We start from the raw sequence: 23406 nt of genomic DNA on the forward strand, positions 1-23406 counted from the left end.
TTTTTTTTACTGGCTACCAAAGAGTGTCACAGTGCAGCTCATTCTAAGTGGCCAAGGGAAGAAAAAAGTGGTTACATCAGTTAACTCTACCAGTAAGATACTACAAATGCTGCTGTCATGTATAGACATGACCTGCTGCTATACTGGTCATATTTGCAAGCACAGACACTCTCAGCCCAGACATCCATTGCTTCTGCAAAGGTTTTGTTTTGAGACAAAGCCTTAACTTATCTCAGCATTTCCCATTTAACTTCTGCAGCTTCCCCACAGCACAGGGAAAAACTCTGCCCCAGGCGAGCCCCACCAGGCCCCACACTGGAGTCACTGGTGGGAACTCAGCTGTGACCTGCTGGGGATCACAGCACCCTGTGGTCAATGGGAAAGGCAAAACCTCAGTGGAGGAGCCCGCTTCCCAAAGGGACCTCATTTCCCCTCTGCACTCAAGCAGATCCAACAACATTGGCTTCTAAAAGCAGAAGCAGGTCCTGCATCACACCACGGTCCCAGGCAGACTTTCCCCAGCTCTCCAGCAGCAGGGAGTAGGAGATGGGTTTTTCCCAAGGATGTTCATGCAGCTGCAGCATCAAGAGCATTAGATCAACCCCAGGGTGCTACCAAGCAGCTCCTCAGAGGGCTGGTGCCTACCTGGGTACACATGAGAGCTGCCACTCTCCTTCCTGGCACTGCTCCCAAGGAAACCACAACCCTCACACCACTAAATACAAAGCCAGCCTGAAATAAAGACCTATTAACCTCCACAGTAGAACGCACCCTCCAAGGAGTACCATAGGGTACAGCTGAGGCTATCCTGTGAACAGGCTGCATTTCTCATCTCAGGGCATTTCTGAGCAGCACAAAAACTCTCACCTGGCTCATGACAACATGCTCAGCACAGACACAGGCACATCCCGGGATGCAGCTGCCAGCAGAGCCATGTGAGCTGCTGGAAGCCTGCCACGCTGATCCCATAACTGGATTAAGACTGGAACACGGAAGGCCAATTCACACCGAGCCATGCTAATGCATTTCAACCTATTTTGAACGTCTCCTGGACCAGAAGGGCCACTTGAACTGAGCTATGGGGAAATTGGACTGCTCCAGAGCCCACATCACTTTGCGATAGCACAGCTTCAAAAGTAATACAGTAGAGAAAAGGCAGAAAAATAGTGTCAGTGCTTTGGGCTGTGGAAAAGACCAGTGGTCTGGAAACTGGGTTCACCTTGCCATGCCATGGAGGTGAGGTGTGGACAGCCCATCTTCTCCTGGGCTCTTGGGCTCTGGCTGCCCTTTGATTTCTCCTGTGGGTAAAGAGAAGGAGAAGACTTCTGCAGAAAGATGTGGCCCCGTCCCTCTTGTGCCAGCCCTGTCAAGAGGAGCCGAGAGCAATCTGAACCAGCTGCATCAGTTAAGATAAACCTCACTGGGATGCAACATCTTCCCATCATTATCAGCTAAGATCATCCTGAGGAGGCCAGCAGATGAAGGGGATGGTGGGTACAAGGCTGTCCTGGCCAAGCATGCTGGAAGAAACCCACCACCTCAATGGTGACGATGCCTCAGTCACGGAAGGAAGGCTTTGCTGCCAGGGAATTACCGAACCTGATACTACCTGCAAGACAGAGCCGCCTTCCAACCAGTAGTTGGTTGGGATGATGAGAGGACCCCTCTCCTGCCTGGGTCAGTGCTGAGACCCCCACCATGTGGGAGAGGAGATCATCCGGTGCCTGCGCCCCAGTGGCACCCAGCCCAAGCACACACCTTTCCCTGCCTGCCCTGGCCCTGACTTCAGAGGGAAACCCCACCACAGGAGCAGGATGCGAGCCAGGCACGCTCCAGCAGCTCCAAGTGGGTCTCCACACCATGCTGGGGCAGGCCCCAGTGCAACTTGGTCCAATTCCCAGCAATAAGGAGGTGGGAACACATTCCTTTTATGCTGTTCCTTAAGCAAACATTCCCTATTCAAGGCACTGGGTGTAACAGAGCTGGGACTCAGCAATGGAGCTCTGTCACCTGAGCAAAACCTCTGAGGAATGCTCAGAGGAGCCAATGGGAGAGGCAGGACAGAGCCATCCTCACCATTTTGCAGGAGGAGAAACCATCCTGTGAGGACATAGGGGATTAGACCCTTCTTGCCCTCCTTGTCGGCACCAGAGACCAAGATCTGCACCATTTCAGCCCAGCTGGGCACAATGTGCTTCTCCAGGGTTTTAGCATCATCTCAAAGGCACAGCTCACCTGCAGATCAAACCTGCACAGGAGCAGCAGCACAGTGACCAGGCTGGGGCTGGAACATGATCCCAATGCCCCATTCAGACCTACCTGACCTCTCCTGCAGAGCTGGATCGTCCCTCCTGGCTCAGAGCAGCCGGAGCCTGCAGCACAGCCCATCACCCTGGGACACGGTGGGAAAGAGTGGAAGGAAGCCAAGTCCCATCCAGAGCAGCTCCCCCCACACCCCTTCCTGCAGCACCTCTCCCAAGGAAATTCCACACGGAGCAGGCTGCCCTGCTCCAGCAAAGGGTCACTGACCGGAGCAGGGCAGACACACTCCCAAGCTAAGCCTAAGCCCAGCTGTGGCCGGCTGACACACACCTCTGTTTAAATCCACTTTCTGAAGGAGAACCAGGAGATGGGCCAACACCTCTGATGTTATCTGTGCAAGGCAGGACCCAGGGAGCCAAGGCGTGTGCAGTGTTACACGTATGCAAAGCTCTGCAGCCCCAAACCCATGCTGCTTCCCCAGCTCTTGCTCCTGTTATCCAGGGCGGTGTTGGGAGCAGACTTCCATGCTCACAGGCCACTCAAGTCATGGAGGAGCCAGATCCGGTTTCACACCCTGGTCCGTGGCCAAACACGAGCTGCAAAGTCACTGCAATGGGGCAGGGTAGCCAGGATCCCAGATGAAGGCTCTGGTCAGGGTGTTGTATCACTGACCAGCCGGTTGCACCACAGCCTGGCCCCTGTGACCAGCAGGAACAAGCTGCTCCAGCCCCAGAGGAGACTCTGCACACCCAGGCTTTAGCTGCACGTGTTGCACCAGGGGCAGGGGGGGCTGAGCTGCCCTGCAGCCCCCAGCATAAGCAGGTAATGAGATTACAAGTGCTTGGCCAGACACTGCCACCCAGGCCACTGAAGGACAGAGAGGAACCAAGGACAGCCTTCCTGTGATGCTGCAGGTCAGCACCACGCGCCCCATCTTCTCTGCAAAGCAAAAAGCAGGGAGAATGCTTTTGCCAAACCCAGCCTTCACAGAGATACTTTGGTTGTGACTGAGCAGCAGAAAACAGCAGCATAATATTGCCCCCCTCAGACTCTTTCTAATAGCACAGCCTCAGCTCATGAGCAGGATGCTCTCCCAGCAGAAAAAGCCCCATCTCCCCAGCCCAGGGCAGGCAGGGTCCAAGAGGATTTGGGAGCTTCCAGCTCCTCCTGAATCAAATCCTACATCTCACCACTCTACAAAGCACCCAGGCAACACCTCTGGAGCCCGGTTTGTTGGGACAGGCCACACATGGGTAGGTGCTGCCTGAGGGCACCCTCAGCACTGGCGAGAGGGCATCCCATCCACCCCAAACCCCACCACATCAGGGATATAACACAAGGTACCTCACTTGTGCAGGCTCTGACCAAGCCATCCTGCTCAAGCTATAGCACAGCAGCAGCAGAGCTGAAAGGGACCCCTGGCCTTTTCAACCACACTGGGGGACCACAGCTAGAGTCCACCTTTGTCCCACACCTTCATCTCTACTCCAGACATTCAGGTCTGTGCCCACACACCGGTGTTGGGCTGGCAAGGGGAGCAGCACAGACCCAGAGGTGGCATCCAGGTCCAACCAAGAGCATGGATCATGAGGCAGTGTCACCGTGATGAAGCAGGTCCCAGCTCAAGGCAGACAGTCAGTCTGCCCATCAGGGGTAGGATCAGGTCCAGGAGCACCAGGCAAGCTCATAGTGATGGGGCAGGGCTGACACCAAGCCAGGAGAGCAGTCAGGAGGTTGATGTCAGAACCAACTGTCCCATAGCATGCAACCATTGTGCCTGTGCTGGAGGAGGGCCTCAGACCCTGGGCTGGGCTTAAATAGAGCTCCTGAGCCCATGGGTGTGGGGTCAGGTGAGGCTGGTCAGGGCCATTAAGGCTCTGTGGCTTGCAGTTCTGAGGGCTCTGACACTTGCAGTGTCACATCCTGCAAAGCAAAGCTGGGGGTTACCTCCTCTGCCATCCTGAGCCAGGACACAGTGAGACCCCTGGAGCCATTAAACCTCGCAGACAGCAGGGTTTGGTCCCTCCATCCTTCCCTGTAGATGGTTGTGAGTGATACAGGAGCAATATTCGTGCCCAGATTTAGGATCTGGAGAGCAGATCAGTGACTTAAATTGTTCTTCTCCGTGCTCCTAGCACAAGGTTGCTATGCCAGGACACCCAGACCACCCACCTCAGGGTCTGGCCGATCCCAAACTGAGGGTCACACCACTCACACGTGGGGTCCTGGTCCCAGGAGATGTTCACTCCTCAAGCTGCGCTTGCAGACCACCAGCAGATAGACCAACTCTAGGGGCTACTGCACCGGGTGTGATTAAAAGGACAACTCACAGGAAAAGAAAGATGGGTCTCGGGGAGGAGAAGCAGATGGAGAAGGGGAAAAGTCAGACGCTGGTGCTGCTGGGGTATTCAGAGGAGCTGCCCCAGTGGAAGGTGGCTGCAAGCCCTGGGGCAGACTGGGCACAGCCTCCTGCTGGAGCAAAGAATGTTTGCAGAGAAACAGATCCTCACTGTGTTGAGCTGGAAATTTCTGAAGGCACTTTAATTGATCTAATCCAGGGCCTTGGCCCCATTAATATTCTATAGGATTTCCTGGAGCTCTTGTTTTGTTCAGCTCTTGGCTTCAAGGGCTGCAGGAGAAATTGAAACCAGATTATTGGGAAGAAAACAGCTTCAGTTTTTAGACAGCTGTCTCTACTGAAGTTGGCTCTGTTTCCAGTCATTCCCCAGGCGTGATGCAAGTCTGGCTATGAAAAGTTTTCCCCAGTGGCAGCAGAAAGGCTTTGCTTAAAAGCATAAGGTAAATCACCAGGAACGGTGCTGAGGAAAAGGAAGCACAGGCTCTGCCTGCACCCGACAGCTCACAGCTCCAGCACCCGCAGGGACAGTGTTGGGATGATCCCGTGTGGATGCGGGTCCGTGTCCGGGGTGCGGCTCTGGGTCCGGGGTGCCGGGGTTCAGCCGGGATGCCAGGACCAGGATGGGGAGGGAGGTGCGGGGCAGAGCGGGCAGCCCCAGGTGCTCCCGGCGGAGCGGCCACAAGAGGGAGGCAGAGCCCGAGCGCTGCCGCGGGGCCGCAGCCGGCGCCGGAGCGATGGTCCCGGTTCAGGGGGGCAGCACCGGGATGTCCCCTGAGATCGCTGCCCGCCGCCCCTGGGACCTGCGGCTCGCCCATAGGCCTGGCTGGGGAAACGAGGATGAGCACCCGAGTACACAGGTGACGGATGAAGTCCTTTCAAAGAGGCATTTTCTTCTCCAGTGTCATCCCCGACTGTAGAATCCCAGACCGGTTTGGGTTGGAAGGGAGCTCAGATCCAACCCCCTGCCACGGGCAGGGACCCCTTCCACTAGAGCAGGCTGCTCCAAGCCCCTGTGTCCAACCTGGCCTTGAACACTGCCAGGGATGGGGCAGCCACAGCTTCTCTGGGCACCCTGTGCCAGCGCCTCAGCACCCTCACAGTAAAGAACTTCCTTGGATCTAACCTGAATCTCCCCTCTGGCAGGTTAAAGCCATTCCCCTTACCCTGTCCCTACAGGCCCTTGTCCAAAGCCACTCTCCTGGTTTCCTGTAGCCCCTTTAGGCACTGGAGCTGCTCTCAGGTCTCCCCTTAAGGAGCCTTCTCCAGGCTGAACAAGCCCAGCTCTCTCACCCTGTCTCCAAAGCAGAGCTGCTCCCAGTCCTCAGAGCATCTTCATAGGATGCCAGGACTGTGCCCCATTCCCCATTCATACCAAAGATATCAGTTATGGATGGGATATATTGCAGGTCAGCAGCAGGACTGGGCAGAGGGAAAAGCCTGGGAAGTCCCTGCAGTTCAGCTCCCGTTTATAAATCAGGGCCCATGGCTGTATGTTGTCCTCTGTCCGTGGTTTAGCCCCAGAACACTATGACAGGTGCTGATCAGTGCCAGGTGTGTGTGTGGGGAGGGGGGTCAGGATCCCATTCCCATCACAGGTTTGGTGCCCAGATGAGCCCCAAGAAGCATACTCAGCAAGCCCCTGATGAAACCCCCTCAGCAGGGGGGCCCTGTTAGCAGCAGGCCTGATCCACCAGCCCAGGACATTGTCACTCTCTGCAAATCAGTGACCCCTTTGGATAGTGCTGACACACCACAGCTGAAAGACCTGAACGTTCACTGACAGCAGACACCAGTCACTACCAGGACCAGACATGCCTGGCAGGGAAGAGGCAGGCACAAAGGTGCAGAAGAGGTGTGCTGGCTGCCAGGGGCCAGGGCTATGCCAGGGCCAGGAAAGCAGCTAGAGGGGACTGAAACTTGGGACAGCTCTTTGTGGAAGTGTGTTTAAAGTCACAACATACCCGGTTCAAGCACAGACTTCCCAGTGACACGCAGGAGAACCAGCTCTGCAAAAGTGCCCCAGACAGTGCCTCATGATAGTCTGGAGGCATTCTAAACCCCAGATCTCCAGCTAACAAAGGCTTTTGAAAGAACAACCTGAAGTCAAGTCCATTACAGAAAACCATTGCTTACAAAGATCAGGCTTTTGAGGGATGCTGCACCTGCAGCATAGCGGAGCCAGTCCCCTGCACTGCCATGCACTCTGTGTGCTTTGCCAGCCCAGCACCAGCAACGCTCCCCGAGGCTGGAGTTTGTTTGCCTAAGAGCCCAGGGCTGCTCACTGGAACCGGGAGGGCAGAGGAATGCAAACGAGGCAGGAGGACTCATTCATCCTTCCCGCTCCCGGCGTCGGCGCGTTCCAGGCAGTCTTACTACAATGCAGCATTCTGTGCGCTGCAATCCATCCGTACACGCGCCTGCCTCTCATCCCCTGCCAGGGCTTACTCTCCTGAGGCACCTAGAGCTGAGTCTGTAATAAATCAGGCAGCAGCCTCCATCCAAGACACGCACACCCTGGTTTGCTGTGCTGGAAATGAGCGCCTTGCTTTTCATCTGAACACCTGCAGCGGGCAGGCAGCCGCGCTGACCCGGCGTGCGACGCTGCCTCCTGAATGAAAGGCACGTTGCTGCTCAGACACTGTCTCCCTGCCTGGTTTGCTGCGCTCCAGCATTCTTCTTTTCCCCATACAGGGCTGGGAGCTGGCTCCCACACCCTGATCCTTCAAGGTCTGTGTGTCCTGGCCTGGCTCAGTGCTGCCGAAGTGAGTCCATCACCCTCTGAATTCAGTGCTGCAGGCACTGAGTGTGGCCATTGCTCTTTAACAAGCTGGGGGGAGACAGGCAGCAAAACCCTCCCGCTGCACTCAGAGAGGCTGGGAGGGAAACCTGGGAATGGGCGCATGTAGGGTGTGATGGAGGGATGTGCTCCTCCCCAGCCATGGGCATCTAGAGAAACATTTCCAGCAGGAGACGTGGGCACAGGGGGATTCTGCCCAGGGCTCCTGCAGTAGCAGATCCAGCCCTGGGTGCAAGCACGGCTCTGTCAGCCGCAGAAGAGGAGCAGCAGCGCTGTTTGGAGCTGAATCACTGTGCTGGGACACTTGGGAAAGCCAGGAGAGTGACCAGCACCAGGACACGGGGTGCGGGAGGGAGCCACGCTCGCAGAGACACCCAGCGAGAGTGGGGTCAGCACATGGTCCCACCGGGACCACAGCCTCGAGCTCCCTGTGCTGCACAGCAGGACATGGCCCTGCTTGGGGAAGCTGGAGCCGAGGCCAAACCCATCTGGCTTCGCTTCGCACACTGCGGAGATCTTCTTGGTTGGGTTTATTTTCACGCAGATTCCCAGAACACAGAGACGGGCAGGAAAGTGAGAGCTTAGAGCAAACAGGAAAAAGGCAGGTTCCCTGGATTTCTATTTTTAACACTGCAAACAACATTAGTGTCATATTTAGGGGGAAAAATGGGGTTTTGGAGCGTTTCCTGCCTCCCCTTTCAATACCTTCAGCTATTTCCTTGCAGATGTTTCCAGGGGCCAGGGCTGAGATGCAGGAATAGAGAAGCTGGGCTCTCACCCCACAGATCAACCCAGGGAGGAGAAAGTCCTGGGACAGGAAAGCCAGCTCAAAGCAGGTGCCTGTGGTCCTGTGTGGGGACAAGGAGGACAACCAGGCTGCGGAGGATGTGGCCAGGTCCAAGCAGAAGCTGCATGTCACCACAGAACCTTCAAGCTGCCTCTCCACAAGTTGTAGCACCTCTGGTGCCATCAAAGGTGGCGTAAGGGTGAGTACAATGCAGGGGAAGGCACAGTGGCACTGTCTGGCTTGGGTTTAAGGGAGAGAGTCTGCAGCAGCAGTGGCTGGAGGCATGGTTTTGCCCTCTTGCAGAGACCCTGGTCTGAGCAGAGCATCCCCAGGCCAAGCTGCAGGGCAGGAGCTGGTCTGCAGCAGTGGCTGCGCCACTGGTCCCTCTCACACCCAGCACCACCTCTGTGATGGGGATCACACATGGGGCTGGTGAGCAGCAGCAGCAGCAAAGTGAGATCTCAAAGCCAGGGGTGCACACAGAGGGTGGCTGGTGTCCCTTGGAGCCACAGCCCCTGCACTTGTCCCTTCCCTGCTCACACATCCCAGCCTGGTTTGGCTTTGCCTGCGCAGCAACGGGGATCTTCCTCTGCTCCGACAGCTCTCGGCTCGGTGCCTCGCACTCGAGGGCTGCGGTTTGCGAAGTGTTTGTGTTTAATTCTCACATGGGCGATCCAGAGCACGTTTTCTGATGGCAGGCCAGCCCAGTGCCTTCGCTGCGCAGGCGGCAGACCACAGCTCAGCGGGACCGGGGGCTGTAAGGAAAACTGGGCTTTGAATGCGGTCAGCTTCTGGCAGGGTAGAGTGAAGGCAACCGCCGGGGAAACAGCTCTCCTAACCCCAACCACGCTGTGCGAGATGCGGTTTCCAGCAGAATCACAGCACAGGGAGAGCAGGGTTTCTCCATGTGGCCAGGGGAGCTCCCTGCCCCAAGAAAGAGATGTTGATAATGTTGGGAACGCAGCACGAACAGGATGCGCTGCAGCCAAAAGCACCTCAGAACATCCCCTCCAGCCTGGGCCATTAGCAGAGGCTGAAGAGCAGCCTGGCTGCCCCATGCACATGATGCTCTCTGCCTTTCAAGTTGCTGCCTTGGCAGTGCCTGTAAGATGTTGTCCTTGGTTGGGCTCAGCCAAAGCAGGGAGAGCAGACGTCTGTCCTGACCCACAGTGCCAGGGCTTCTGGGCTGCACTTCTCTTCCTGGAGTCTGGTCCACGAGAGGAGCTGCCTTGTGCCCGCTGGGGCATTGGCTGACTCCAAACCAGAGAGGGAAGCCTGGCCGGGAGCAGCTCCTGGGACAAGCCAAGCCAAGCCTAGCCAAGCCAGGCTAAGCCAGGCTGCCACCACCAGCCCCAGCCAGCCAGGTGCAGACAGTCCCATTGGTCAAACACTCCCCTTCTGTACTTCTTACCCCAAAGCCCTGCAGCAGGTGGGAATCCAACCCCAAAAGGTCTTCATTGAGGACTACATGAAGGATTTGACACCCTGCTTGACAACAGCTCAGGCTCAGCCAGCACAAGCTCTGGGGACATCATCCCCTCCAGCTCTGTCCCTGTGGTCAGACCCTGCTGGTCTCCAGCCTTGCAGGGCCCCCGCAGAGCCAGCCCATCAAAACCTCCCCATACCTCAGGGCCAGCATAAGCCAGCTTGGCTGTAAAGGGCCAGTCTTGGCTCTTGCTCTGCGGTCAGAGCACAGAAGAAGCCCAGCCAAGCAGCCTGGTTGCTTTTCATTAGGCTCAGGACCTGCGTGAGGCAGCCTGCTCCCTGTTCCTTCATGGAGGAGTCTCATTTTGAGGCCACCAGTTTGCAATTAGCAAGTCCCCATTCTCCAGCTCCCCCAGCAGCAGGTCACCTTGCCCCACGGGCAGCCTGACAGCCGGGTGAGAGTGGGCCCAGCCAAACACCCTTTACAAATCCTGCTGCATACTTCGCATTCTCGGCCAGTTTATGAGCATTTTAGCTCCTCATATTGATCAGGGCTGGAGCCGAAGTAATTACGTTCATCAGAAATAATTTCCCTTGATTTTGAGTCATATTTGATCTGGTGCCCACCTCCTCTCCTCTCATCTCTCGACAACAGCAGCTCTCTTTGCTCACTGGTACATACTTTCCAGGCGACATCGCTGCTTTCATAACCATAGTGAGACCAAGAGGTTTGTTTTCCTCAACTGGATCCCACACAGACACTAAAGGTTTCAGTCATGTCTGTATTGACTTGGCTGGGATGTGGACACAAGGAGGTGGTTTATGTGGAGCGCGTGCTTGGGAGATGTCTCCAGATGTCTCTGGTATTGGGAAGGGGCAGAGGGAAGGGCTGGGGGCCTGGGAGCTCTCTACACATGGAGGCATCACTGGCCTCAGCCTTTCTAGGCTTGCTCAGAAGATGGAGAGCAAGGCCAGCCCTTGCTTTATTCCCTGGGGGGGAGGTAGGAAGCAGGACTCACCCCCAAAACCTTTGGCGTGAGCCCTGCGGAGTAGCAGCAGGTCCCCTTGACAATGGTTTTGGGTGCTGAGCAGTCATTTAGGTGGTTTAAGTGCTGGGTGTGGAAGAAGCACTGGTACAAGATGGGTGGACTGGCTTCAGTCCTGCTCAGACCTTGCACAAGACAGGCTCCTTCCAACCAACAAGGATGCTAAAAATGGCTGCACAAAGTCTATGGGGAGGTTCCAGTAACAACCAGGAGTCTGCAGAGCAACCACTGGAGATACACCAGCTGAGGAGGGCTATCTTTGCCCCAGGTCACTGTCCCCTTCCCAGCACCATCCTGTCCCAACATCATCATCCTCCTTTCCCTGGATCCACCAGTGCCCTGACCCCCTCTGGGTCAAAGCGCTCCTGCTGATGGCAAGCCAAGGCCCTGGGGATGCGAAGGGCTGTGACATTTGGGAACAGACACAGCTCGTGTCACCCAAACCTCATCCAGCACCACTCACTCCCAGGCACAACACTCACCACTGCAGGGGTGCAGCACTTGCATGCTCAAAGGTCTTCACAGAGTCACAGGAAACAGGGCTGGAAGGAAACACAGACATCACCTAACCTCTGCCTTCCCAAAGCAAAGCTGGCTGCAATTACAAGGTGAGTTTGGTGAGACCTAACAACATCATCACCTTAGTGGAAGCCTCAATTTGAAACCTGTTTGAAGCTGCAAGGGACATGGCAGCTACTTCAGAACACACAGCACGCTCGAGGAAGACAAGAACCGAAGGAAAAACACATCTATTTTAGCCTGAAACCACAAGAAAAACAGAGATAGTCAAAAGAATGAGCAATCCGATGAGGAAACATGAGTTAGCCGTGCAGCTCCATGGAAAATACCACGGGCCTGTCAGGAACTACGCAGGGTCAGGATCTGGGGTTTGCATCTTGTCTGTAAGACAAAACTTGTAGTGAGATTTTTTAAAAGGATCTTATGTTTGGTGATGTTTGATACCAAAATAAACTCTCAGAGGATCATCATGTTTGATACATGAGGATTTCTGACACTGTTTTCCAAATAACAACGGAAAGACTCGTCTGGCTGAAGTTTCCAGGCTTTGTTTTATGGAAGTCTTACTCTCTGGTTATCTGAATGTTTAACTTAGGGGGACAATTATGAATTGCTCTTGTCTGGACTGCAGCAAAATACACACCCCCCCCCCCCCCAGGATTGCTGTTTGATGATGTCTATTAAGAACAGCATCATCTTTTCACAACAGCTGGTACAGGCTGGGCTGTACTAATGAGGAGCCCCTCAGTCTGAATGAGGAGATCTCACTACACTTTTGGCTAAGCCAGCCTTTTCTTGTCCTTTTGCTCCCGTGTAATCACTCAGCTCCTTCCTCTTGGCAATGTCAAACTCTGAGACCAGAACCGAGCCCCATTTATCAGTGCTTCTTTCTAACAAAACCTAATTCAAAATGCCTGGGAAATGGTGAAGGATCAAGCACCATGCACTGCTCCCCATCCCAAAGACCCTTTCTCCTTTGGAGAGGGCTCGCTGCAGTGGCTGGAGCTCGGCGGGGTCAGCTGGTCCCAGATGGAGCCGAGGTTTCCTGATGTAGTTGCCCGACCATCACAATCTGGATGGCAGCCCTGAATTCTTTTCTCACAAGTCACTTGGCCAGGCACCAGATGGTAAATACTTTCAGGCTCTCCTAGCCCGGGTCTAGGGTGGAAGCAGTGACCTCAAGGTAGAAGACTGCCTGGCCCATCCCTTGTCCCTTGGGGTGGTCAGTCCTCCCAGCCCAGCTCCACTCTCCAGTTAAGGTGTGAGAACCAGAGGGAATAAAACCAGCCAGACAGGGATGGAAATGGCCATCATCACCTCTCTCGGCTCTTGCTGTTTGAAACTGGAGCTGGATACATTCTGGGTAGGAAACAACTTTCTCATCCTGCCAAAAACAAAGGTATTTCAAAGTTTCCCAAAGCCGGGGTGTTTCCAGAAGTCTCAGGAACAACAGCCAGCAACCACCCAAAGTGTCCGACGGCCGAGGGAGACCTGAAACGTCTCCTTTTCAGCTCAGGGCTCTTGGCTTTTCCAAGCTGGGTGTCTGTCCAGCTTTCCCACCAGTGCTGCTCACCCTCCATAGGCAGCTCTGCTCCCCTGCAGCAGGGATTTGAGCCAGGAGTGCTCAGAAGCAAAGGGAACATCCTTCCCACTGAGCTATGGAGCTGGGATCACCCTCGACCCATGATTTCACTGTGGATATGAAGATAAAGAGCAAGGACCCAGGACAGCCTAGGTGCTCCCTAACAGAGATGGATGTCCAGATCTAGGTCTGCCTTCAGCCAGTTCTCTCGAGGGTGTCCAACACACAGTGTAAAGAAGGAGAGCATCCTGAGCAAAGGAAAGGGATCAAGGGAGAATATAGTCTATATCCATCACAGATGGATGCAATTTCAGCTGAGCAGGGTGCTCAGATGAGGGCTTTGCAGTGTTATTCATGATGGCATGTTAAATGGCACAGACATGAAAAAACCCAGCTGTCTAAAATGTAAATTCACTGGGTCAGTTCCTTCATTTCTATAGAAACAGCAGAGCTCGCCAGCGGCTAACTCAAAGGAGATGTATTCAGATCCCTGTATCAACTATTTTCTTGCACAACTCACCACAAAAAACAAATATTACAACCCCTAAAAAAACCTGAGGATAATACCATGGAAACTGAGGAGCACAACATATGGACTTAATTACTAGCTATGAAATCACACGTATGGTGCAGAACACATATGGGCTACATGCTCCAGAGGAGAAGGGTTATAACTGACTATCTATAAAATGAACTGCTAACGTGCTGCTCTAATGCAGCTTTGCAAATCAAAACCTGTGCAAGGGCTGTATTGCTCTGCCAGGCCTCGCCTGCAGCCCCAGAACAGCGACTTGGGCATGCATCTGAGACCTGGAGAGCCATGAAAAGGGAATTCAAGCCCATATCACCCACAGAAAAGCCTCCTGGGGAAGGCAGAGGCAGGCAGACTTTGTGGGTATCCCTCCAGCCAGGTCCTATGGGCATCCCCAAAACCCAGCGAGGTACCACTGGGGACTGCCAATGGCAGCTGAAGTATGGGAGGTGGCTAGGTATGGGATGGTGGGTTTGGCCCCTGTCTGGCTGTTTGACTTGGTGCTGCAGCTGACTGCTGGCTTCCTGGTGATGTCATACCATCACAGTGATGTCACACCATCACAGTGATGTCAACTTACCGCAGCAAGATCTCAGTGACATCAGGTGGTGGTAGTGGTGGTAAATTAATGTCCCCTCTTATCCCAAGCTGAGGGAGGGGATTAATAAGGGGTTCCTCCCCCAAAGAGCCAAACCTGTACCCCAGAGAGGGCAGGCAGGGGGTTAATGGCCAGTGGGCTTCCCTGGGTAGCCCTGAGCCCCAGCCCCCCTGGGGTGTCCCACTGACCCCCAAAGCCTCACACGTGGAGCTGTTGGCTGCTCCCAGAGATGCTCACTGTGGGCAACAAGAGGGTTTTATTTCCCTTACCAGCACTTGTCACCTGATTTCTAACTGGGGAAGGAAGTCATTCCCGTTCATCAGGAGTCCCTAACAAACACAAGCCTGGAATAATTAATTGAGCTCCCTGTGCCCCTGTGGCAAGGCTGCATCAGTGCTTGGGCTGATAGAGGCACTGCAGCCTCCTCCAGGGGGTCTGGCTCAGCTGCAGCACCTGAAACGTGGTAGCCAGAGGGAGGGCACCAGCTCCTGGAGCGCAGGAGAAAGCAACGCCACAGGATGTGGCTCCAGCCTTTGCTATGGAACCTTCTGGCTTGTTGTGTGCTCCTCACACCTCCCCTGCAGCACACAGGGATGCCAGGGCAGATCCCTGGACCTCCAGGCATGGCTTGGGTGATGCAGGGAACTGGAGCTCCAACACGAGGAGCCGCGCACGGATGACAGCCGCCTTTGGAAGGTGGCCTGGTATTTCCACAAGCTGCCATGACCTCCTTAACAGACCAGTGGCAGCTAACGAAGCAAAACCAAAGCAGAGCATCCGGGTGGTAACAGGAGAGCTCTGGCTGTGCGCTCCTCCGTGCCGGGCTCTGCCCTGCCCTGGCTTCCAGGCTATAGCAAGAGTCAGAGCTGAGGACAGGAGAGGAGCCAGGAGAGCTGCAGGGCATCCTGCATCCCTGTGTGAGCTCAGGCCTTTCCTTTGGGCTCTGGACTCACAAATTCCCCTTACATGTTATGATAAGATCAGAGGGGTGAAAACATGGAGAAGGGCTCAGTTCCCCGAAGGCCTTGGGATGTTTTCCTCTCCTAAGAGCCAGCCTTGCATCCCCCAGACACAGTGGCCAAAGGGAAACCTCATACAGGGCAGACTGACAAGGGGTAAAGCATTGGGAGGCAACTGCTGAGCACCCACTTCTCTTCCCCACGCTTGGATTTTAAATTCTCATGTTGCTTAAGACAGACATGATTTTCAGGAGCTGAATTTGGGGTTGCAAGGGTTAAAGTCACCAGGGCCAGACTGCAGCCCCCTGCACCATGTAAACAGGGTACACCGTGAAACCTAACAGCCTTCTGCCCCTGCAGGCTCCCGGGCAGCCACAGCCCCACACAGGACAGGGATGCTGTGGCAGCAGCACCACCACAGCAAATCCCTGTCCAGCTTTGGCTGTGGCAGAGAAACAGAGAGGGAAGCAAATCTCTACTGCCTGGAGAGCTTGCCTGGAAAACTGCTGCAGCCTGCTCCGGTCATACACTGTCCTCAGTGATGGAGGGACAGGATCCTGCCCTTGACTTCAGGGCCAGCTCAGCCCTCTCCCACAGCCTGCCATGCATTAGGCTCAGCCCAAAATACAGGGTGGGTGCTCTGTTCCTGCTTGGGAATGATCCATGGGACAGCCCTGCCAAACCCTTCAAGCCCAGAAGGGAGACCCCAGCTCTGCCTGCGCAGACCCTGCTCAGTAGAAGGATGCGTGGAGTTTCCCTCCTGGTTGCAAGGAACAGCAAGGAGCTGGTTCACCCCCCAGCCCTCTCCCGTGCTCCCTGGGGAGAGTATCCCATCCCTTCCCTCCCTGCCTGGGTGGACAGCACGTTCTCACCTTGAGGGGAGTGGAAATGGCAGCTGGAATGTGGGCTGGAAAAAAAAAAGAGAAAAAAAAAAGAAGAGAATCTTGAGGCTTGTCCAAACCTACTGATGTTTATACTGGAGCCTGTGAGTGACATCAGAGCGGGGAGAGTATAAACACCAGCAGGACCTACTCGGGGCTTTAAAACCTGCGAACACGCCGCTGCCTCCAAACTGCCTGGGGGGTGATGTGCTGCAGTGGCAGAGGGGAGAGCAGCATGAGGCTCCAGCTGGAGAAGCAGCTCCTCTTCCTCTCCCTCCTCTGCATCCTCTCCAAGGTAAGGGAGACGGGGCCCTGGGGCCGCTTTAGCCTTACTCGGGGAAGGACCCGGTTCTTGCGAAGTGAGATGCAGGGAGTACTGGGGCGTTGCAAGGAGCCCGGTGCCTAACGCTGGCTGCAGGCAGGCTGTATTGATACAGTCCCACTGGGACAGAGCTATGCTTGGGAGAGACATTTGCGATGAAGCAGCAGGGTCTCAGCATTCATGGGCCAAAGGCGTCTGTTGGGCAAGGCCAGGGAGCACACAGGAATGTCAGCAATGTGCTGTTTGCTCGCCTGGCCCCGCAGCTCTGGGGCTGTGGTATGTGTCCCTGCGAGCGAGCCCCAGCTCCGCAGCAGCAGCTCCTGAAGATTCCTTCGTCTCCCAGGGCAGGAGGCCAAGCCCCAGGCACCGGCCTCAGCATTACACATCTCTCCCCCTGCCCGGGATGCTCATGCAAAGCCAATGCCTCTGACAGGATTTGAGTTATTGCAGTGATTCCTTTTTTCCCTTGGATTCTGTGTGAACACAGCTGCCTGTGCAGAGAACAGGAATGTTGAAAAGCGTGGGGTATCTCAGCTCCAAGTTGTAATTGCTGCTCGAATCCCAAAGCAGACCTTCTGCAAGCAGGGACATTGTGGCAGCATCGTGCCTGCTTGACTCCTTTCCCAGGCATTTAAGATCTCTGTTAGGAACCACATTGTCATCTAAAGACAAGTTAATTACAAGGAGCAAGGGGAAATGGATTAATGGCTTGGCTAAGCTTTCTAAAACATTGATTTGTAATAGCAGCCTCCTGAAAGATGAAAAATGCCCTTGGCTGCCTGGGTAAGCTGTGAGGGAGGAATGAGTCCTGCCCCAGGCACTCCTGAGTGTCTGTAGAATCACCAAAGGCCCTCATTCTCCAGCCCAAACCTGGCCACCGCAGCCAGTGCTTCAAGCCACAAGTCACTCTCTGGTTTCTGCCACACTAATAATGCTGCTCATTGAGAGAGCCAGAACAAGACCCAGATTGCTCAGCCCATTCTATATATATTTAATCTCCAGCTGCTGGCATTGACATTTGTACAGCCCCATACAAAACCATCTGAACTGCTGCAAATGGGGAACAGAGAGCACACCAGTGCCTACCTTCTCTAACTGGTTGTGGCAGACCTGATGCTACTGGGAGAAACAAAAAGAGAAAGAAAAATGGTATCTAAAGCAACATGGTCCAGCTGAACCCATCCATCTCTTGGAGGTCTCAGTGCACGCAACAGTACCTGGCCCAGCATAGGGATGAATGCTTTGGTTGCACATTGGCTGAGCATGTGCTGGCCATGCAGTGGAGCAGCAGGGCTGCTGGAGGGTGGATCAGAGCTGCAGCATGCAGCTCACAGCTGGCAAAGAAGCCACATCCAAACTGCAGAGCCAACTCACTTGGCTTCAGGCTCTGTATGCAACAGCCCTGTCAGATGCGACATGACAGGAGCATAAGTGCTGCCTGCAAAAGCTGTTGGTGCCAGGGTAATTGTTCAGGCCATGGATATAAACACCCACCTGCCTGGGGGATCTCCTGCAGGAACATCCCTGGCAAACAGTCACTGAGCAGGCAAACGGCTGCCGTGCACATCCCTGCCAAAGGGATTACTCGGTCTAGCTAGGAGGGGAAATGTAATTCCTTGTGCCTATCGCAGGGCTTGTTTCCCAGCAGGCCAGGCCAGGCAGAGGATGCTGGAGGCAGGGACAGGCAGAGGAGGCAGCTGGAGCAGGAAGGAAAGCAGCGAGGTTCCTCCACTGCCAATGCAATGCCCTGTTCCTTGGCATGCATGAGGGCTGTTAAGACTATTCAGGGTGAGGTGCCATGACCTTGCCATGTGCATTCGGCCCCTGCAAAGCCACATCTCCAGCTGGGTACAACCTGCTGCCTCGGAGCCAGGATGCCTTCCCCACCTTCCTCCCTCAGTCCTGCTGGTCTGCTTGGGGCTGCCAGCCCTGCTAAATATGTCAAATAACCCCCACTACCTGTGATGTTGGCTTTGTAACTCCATCTCCTTTTCTGTACTCAGAGCAGTGGTGCGTTTCAGTCCCCATCCTGCAGAGCGCTGAGAATCCCTGATTCTCCCTAGTTTTCCTTAGGGTACATTGTGCCCTAAGGGAACAGCAGCTCTCAAGGCTGCTTTGCTGTATTCCCATGGATGTGCAGATTCTCCCCCCACCAAAAGCCTGCCCCCATGAGTGAGAGGTTGTGTGTCTGTGCCAGTGAAACGGCCAAACCCAGCCTGTACGGAACCAGCGACGGCTTTGCCTCTCTCTGCAGGTGTGTGCCCAGCTGTGCCGGAGACCTTGCTACTGCCCCTGGGTGCCCCCCCGCTGCCCCCGCGGGTCCCCCCTGGTCCTGGATGGCTGCGGCTGCTGCAAGATCTGCGCCCGGCGCCTGGGAGAGCCCTGCGACTTCCTGCACGTCTGCGACCAGAGCCAGGGCCTCGTGTGTGACTACAGCGCAGCACCCATGGGGAGAGCCACCTGCAACTGTGAGCACAGGGGTGGCCGCTGCACCCCCAGTTCCAGCCATGGCCCCACACATCCCGCAGCTTTCAGGGAAGCAGCTCTGGCGAGGATGATTCATGCAGCGCGGCCGCAGGGCTGTGCTGCAGCTCCAGCTCTGGTGCTGTTTGCTGACTGGGGATGCAGGGTGTTTGAGCGGGGATGGGTATGGGGGTCCAGGGTTGCTGCAGTCACTGCTGGGTATGGAGCCTGGGGGTCCTGCAGAGAAGCCGGAGGGAAACGTTTCCGAGCCTGAAAGCCCTGAAAGGCAGGGTCAGAGCCAAAGGGCAGTGGGTTTCTTAACAACTGGTGAGCTTTTTGCTTGAAAAAAAGAGAGATGAGGAGAGGAGGTAGGGAAGGGGAGGAGGCTGGGCGATGCAGATGCTCATGTAAACCCATCTCTGCCCCACATAACCCCTCAGTCATTTCTGTGAGCCCCCCACTTCAATCCCCACAGTTCCCCGCAGCAGTCCCCTCTGCCACCTACATCTCTGCCTCTTTGTCCCTAACGGGCTCCCTGGGTGTCACTTGCAGTTGAAGACATCGAAGAGGGCTGCGAGGTGAACGGCCGGGTCTATCGGGATGGGGAGGTTTTCCAGCCCAGCTGCAAGCTCCAGTGCCGCTGCCTGGATGGGGGCTTCACCTGCATCCCGCTGTGCCAGGAGGATGTCCGCCTGCCCACCCCGGACTGCCCCTACCCGCGGCGCGTGGAGGTGCCAGGGAAGTGCTGCCCTGAGTGGATCTGTGAAGCCCGGGACCAGCACCATCCCCTCCAGGATGCTGGGGCAGGTAAGATGCAGGATGTGTCAGTGAGGGGATGAACACACAGGTTTCTGGGGTTGGTCCCTTCACCACAGGCTGTGAACATCGACAGGAGACACCTCTCTGCACATTTGCCTGCCATGCAGAGCATGCTGCACAGCGACTGCCCCCAACCACCCTTTTCTCCCTCATCTCTTTCCATGCAGCCCCAAGGGCAGTGTCCCCGCTGCTGCCGTACCCGTGCCAGGAGTGGGGCACGGAGTGGAGCGCCTGCTCAGCCACCTGCGGCATGGGCTTTTCTACCCGCGTCTCCAACCAGAACCGCTACTGCAGGCTGGAGACTCAGAGGCGGCTCTGCATGGCCAGACCCTGCCCGGCTCTGCCGGCAGCATCCCCAGTGGTAAGTGAGGGCCTTGGTGAAGCTGGTGCCCTGAGAAAGGGAAATGCCAGGCAACATGAGGCATCGGACCCCCAGCTACCTGTGGGCACCTCATCACCCCTCCTCAGCCGTGACCCGACCAGACCTCAGGGACAGATAAACCATCTCCTGAACCTTGAAAACAACAGCTGGCAGGGGCAGACGTGAATTCTGAGGTCTCTGGATGTCTGAATCCAAAAGCACTGTGGATCCCACAGAACCCTGAGCCACACCGGTGAGCTCAACCTCCCCTATGGCCAGATATGCATTTGTAACCCCTGCCTGGCTCCCTGGGTACACCTGAGAGGTGGCTCTGCCACCCCTTTAACTAGCCAGGCACAGCCCCAGCGCAGACAAGGTGCAAACCTGCCTTGCTTCCATGCAGCCAGTGCTTTCTGTAGCCAGGCACCTGCACTGCCACATGCCCCTGCTCCCTAGACATGGGGGACACACCACCACGCCGCTCCATCTCCCTATCTCTCTCTGCTCTGCCTTTGCAGCGAGGAAACAGAGGTTATTTGTAGCTGTTCCCACCCTAGTTGCATCCCAGAGCCAACATCTCATCCCGGCAAAGAGTCTGGCACAAGCCCACGGCACTGTGGTTTTGGTGAAGATGGAGAATATGTCCCTTGGGAAACTGGGAATGAACTGATGGACTTTGGCTGCAAAGGAGGGTGGAAATAGAGAACAAGATCCCCATGTCACCCAGCACCTACCCCCTCTGCACACCCTGCTGCCCCAGGCAGGGTTATTGGGCAGCATCCACAAGTTTCTTTGGCTGAATGAAATGGAAAATGGAGAAACCCTGCAGTGAGTGTGAACCCACCCGAGGAACCAGGAATTGGTCCTTTCCCACCCTGGTGGTGCTTTTGGAGAAGTGATGCTACTGCTCCACCATGTCACACACACACAGCTATGCTCTGCAGGGGATGCAAGAGAGACCATCTCCAATACCTGGAAGCCCAAATCCCCAGGGGAACCCTCATGGGACCAATCCCCAAGGATGGAGCACGTACATGGAGCCGCACACCACTACTCACCACCATGCGAGGCTGAGCAGCTCAACCATGCATGAACTAAACCATCCCACAACATCCACCCTGCACCCAGCAGCAGCCTTCCCAAGCATGGGCAGAAGCACCCTCCTGCCTGCAGCTCTAATTCACCTCCATTCTAATTCACCACATCTCTCCAGAATCAACACGGACCTTCCTGCTCTGTCCGGCCTCCTCCTCCCCAAAGCACTGTTGGTTTGGCAGGGCTTTGGCGAGTGAGGAGCTCAGACACAGGAGATGCAGCAGCAGAAGTAGCTCCTGCCATCCAAGCACATCCCTGCGAGCCACAGCCAAGGGAAAAGCAGGAAACAGAGAAAGCAACTCATAAAGATGAGTCGGGGCCATCTCCTGAGAGGCTGGAGCTGCTCCAGCTATGGAAGAGTCGGCGCAGGAGCACTGCCTTCACTTTCTCACAGTGATAATCCCTCTGGGTGACTGAAAAATGAAACCCAAATGCCCTCTAACGGCCTCGCACAAGCACGTGGAGGGAATATTTGTCCCCCCCGGCAGGGCAAGGACAACTGAAAAGGACCCACGGTTTAGGTGATGTGTCCAGGTGAGATACGGACAGTTCATACGTGTGGAACTGAAAATAAAGATGTGCTCATCCAGATGTGGAGCTTGTTTGGGGCTTTCCATGGGGGTGAGACCAGCTCCAGTGAGCCCTCAGGAGCACCACTGCTCATGGCCAGCTCAGCTGCTGCAGGACAGGTCTGAGCCAGGATGGGGCACAGCTCGGAGGCACCTCAATTCAGTCTGCTTAAAATAAGAAAACACACAAAAAAATGTGAATCAAACCACTGAAAACATTATTGTAGGCTATTATAACTTGGAGTAAATTCTGCCCCTTTGCTTTTACCCAGCTCTGCCAACAGGACCAACCCATCGCACATCGGTGCTGGGATGCACAGGAGAGCATGGCATGGTGCTGGTTGCATTACACACAGACCAGGCCATGCGTCTTCTCAGCCTCCCCAAACCCAAAGCCCAAATTCCCTATGACTCATCCCTCCTCCCACCAGCCCCACACCTCCTGCACTCACCTTGGACCAGGATTTCCCTGGGATCATGCCGCTACCATCACCATCCCAACCCAAGCCAACACCATCCCAGGGCAGATTTGGGGGTGCAGGGGCAAAAGGCTGAATGGCAGTGGGAGCTCCCCTCTTCTGCCAGGGGAAAGCTTCCCCATAAGCAGCAGGAAAGGCATCAAGGCCAAGGCAGCCACTCACGTGCTCCCCCAGCCCCTGCAAGTGCTGAAAATGAAATGAAAGTCAAGGATGCTTTTCAGTCACCTCTTGGGGATGGGGTGGGGGAAGAAAAAATACCCCACTGCTCATGCAGTAAAACACATGAGCTTGCTTACAAAGAGAATTATTTACTGTGATATCTGGTGCTCTGCCCGAACACAGATGATTAACTCAGTTTAATACAGGAGATATGTATTTGGCAGGCAACAAATCACAGGATGAAAGTGGCCTGGTCTGCAGCTTCTGTTAACTTCTCACCTCTGCAATGGCTGTGCCAAAAGAGCAGTGACACAGGGGGCAGGTAGACTTTAACACCACAGTGTTCCTGGGCTGACACGAATAAGATGCATTCTGTGCACTGAAGAACCTGGGTTTAAGCCAGCTCCTGTTTAAACATGGGACAGGCTGCTGGCAGGGAATGCTGCCAGGGCTCACACCCCCTCCCAAACCCTGCCCAGCCACCTCTGGGTGATGGTAAAAACCAAAAGGTTGTTTTTGAAGCAGCAACCTGTAATTCTCATCTCAAACTGAAATGACTCAACACACCTCTGCTATAATTTCCTTTTTTCTTTTATCCAAAACGTCATTTCTCCCTGATTCACTAAGCAGAAAACATCTAAATAATGAATTAATGAATCCAAATAAATCAGAGTTCTTTTTTTCCCTAAGAATGCAGGAAAATCAGCTCTTGCAATTTGATTGCCAGTCTCACAATATTTGCTGTTCTCTCTAAAGCTCTGCTACCCTGGAAACATGTAGTTATTGCAGCCTCTGACGCAGCGGGACCTGGGCTTTGCCTGCTCTTGTGGGGCAGCAGATAAATACTCTGCCATCCCCAGGTGATCATGGTCACCCTAAAGAGAAAAAAAAACCCAAACCAGAAGAGAACTCACCCGTGTTCTCGAGGGAAGCTGCCAAATCTGCACACATAAACAGCATGTAATTTGACAACCATATTCCTGAACCACCAGTGAGCAACACATCACAGCTCATTTCAGTGCAAGAAGGCACAGCAGCTGAAGGAGAAACTGTGCAGTGCTGCATGAGTAAACAATGCGCATCAGTATGGGTTTTTCCAAGCCATTCTCCTGACTGATGATTTTTAAATGCCTGGAGTTGGCTGAGAAGGGCTGGATGAGCCCCTGGATAAAGCTAAACATTTGCAGATACCTCCCTGAGCACAGTGCAGTGCTCACAAAAAAAAGGTAGATTAAGGCCCGTTGTTCTGCTGTTGGTGAAGAGTCGTGAATTGGTTGCCTATTGCTCAGGTTACCTGCAGGAGCCATCCCAGCCCTGTGCTTTCACACTGCAGCATGCAAGGAGCTGGTACCCGAGGGGAGCATCCTGATACGGATAAGGGTGATAGCACCT

The 23406-nt window shown here is 54.9% G+C and overlaps 1 protein-coding gene across 2 annotated transcripts; it reads left to right on the forward strand.

The window, feature by feature from the left end:
* The first annotated feature begins 15711 nt into the window (after nucleotides 1–15711).
* Nucleotides 15712–21701, forward strand: CCN5 (cellular communication network factor 5). Of its 2 annotated transcripts, XM_062642106.1 has the most exons (5): nucleotides 15715–16042; nucleotides 18324–18537; nucleotides 19085–19339; nucleotides 19519–19712; nucleotides 20231–20399. In XM_062642106.1, exons 1-5 carry the CDS (start codon nucleotides 15953–15955, stop codon nucleotides 20252–20254), a joined length of 777 nt encoding a protein of 258 aa, XP_062498090.1. In that variant the 5' UTR covers nucleotides 15715–15952; the 3' UTR covers nucleotides 20255–20399. The 2 variants fall into 2 exon arrangements, with proteins under 2 accessions (XP_062498091.1, XP_062498090.1); XM_062642107.1 differs by lacking the exon at nucleotides 19519–19712 and having other exon boundaries at nucleotides 15712–16042; nucleotides 20231–21701.
* The last annotated feature ends 1705 nt before the right edge of the window (nucleotides 21702–23406 follow it).

This window comes from Pezoporus occidentalis, unplaced genomic scaffold (genome assembly GCF_034315485.1).
Source record: "Pezoporus occidentalis ecotype Australia unplaced genomic scaffold, CSIRO_AGI_Poc_V1 ctg70, whole genome shotgun sequence".
NCBI lineage: Eukaryota > Metazoa > Chordata > Aves > Psittaciformes > Psittacidae > Pezoporus > Pezoporus occidentalis.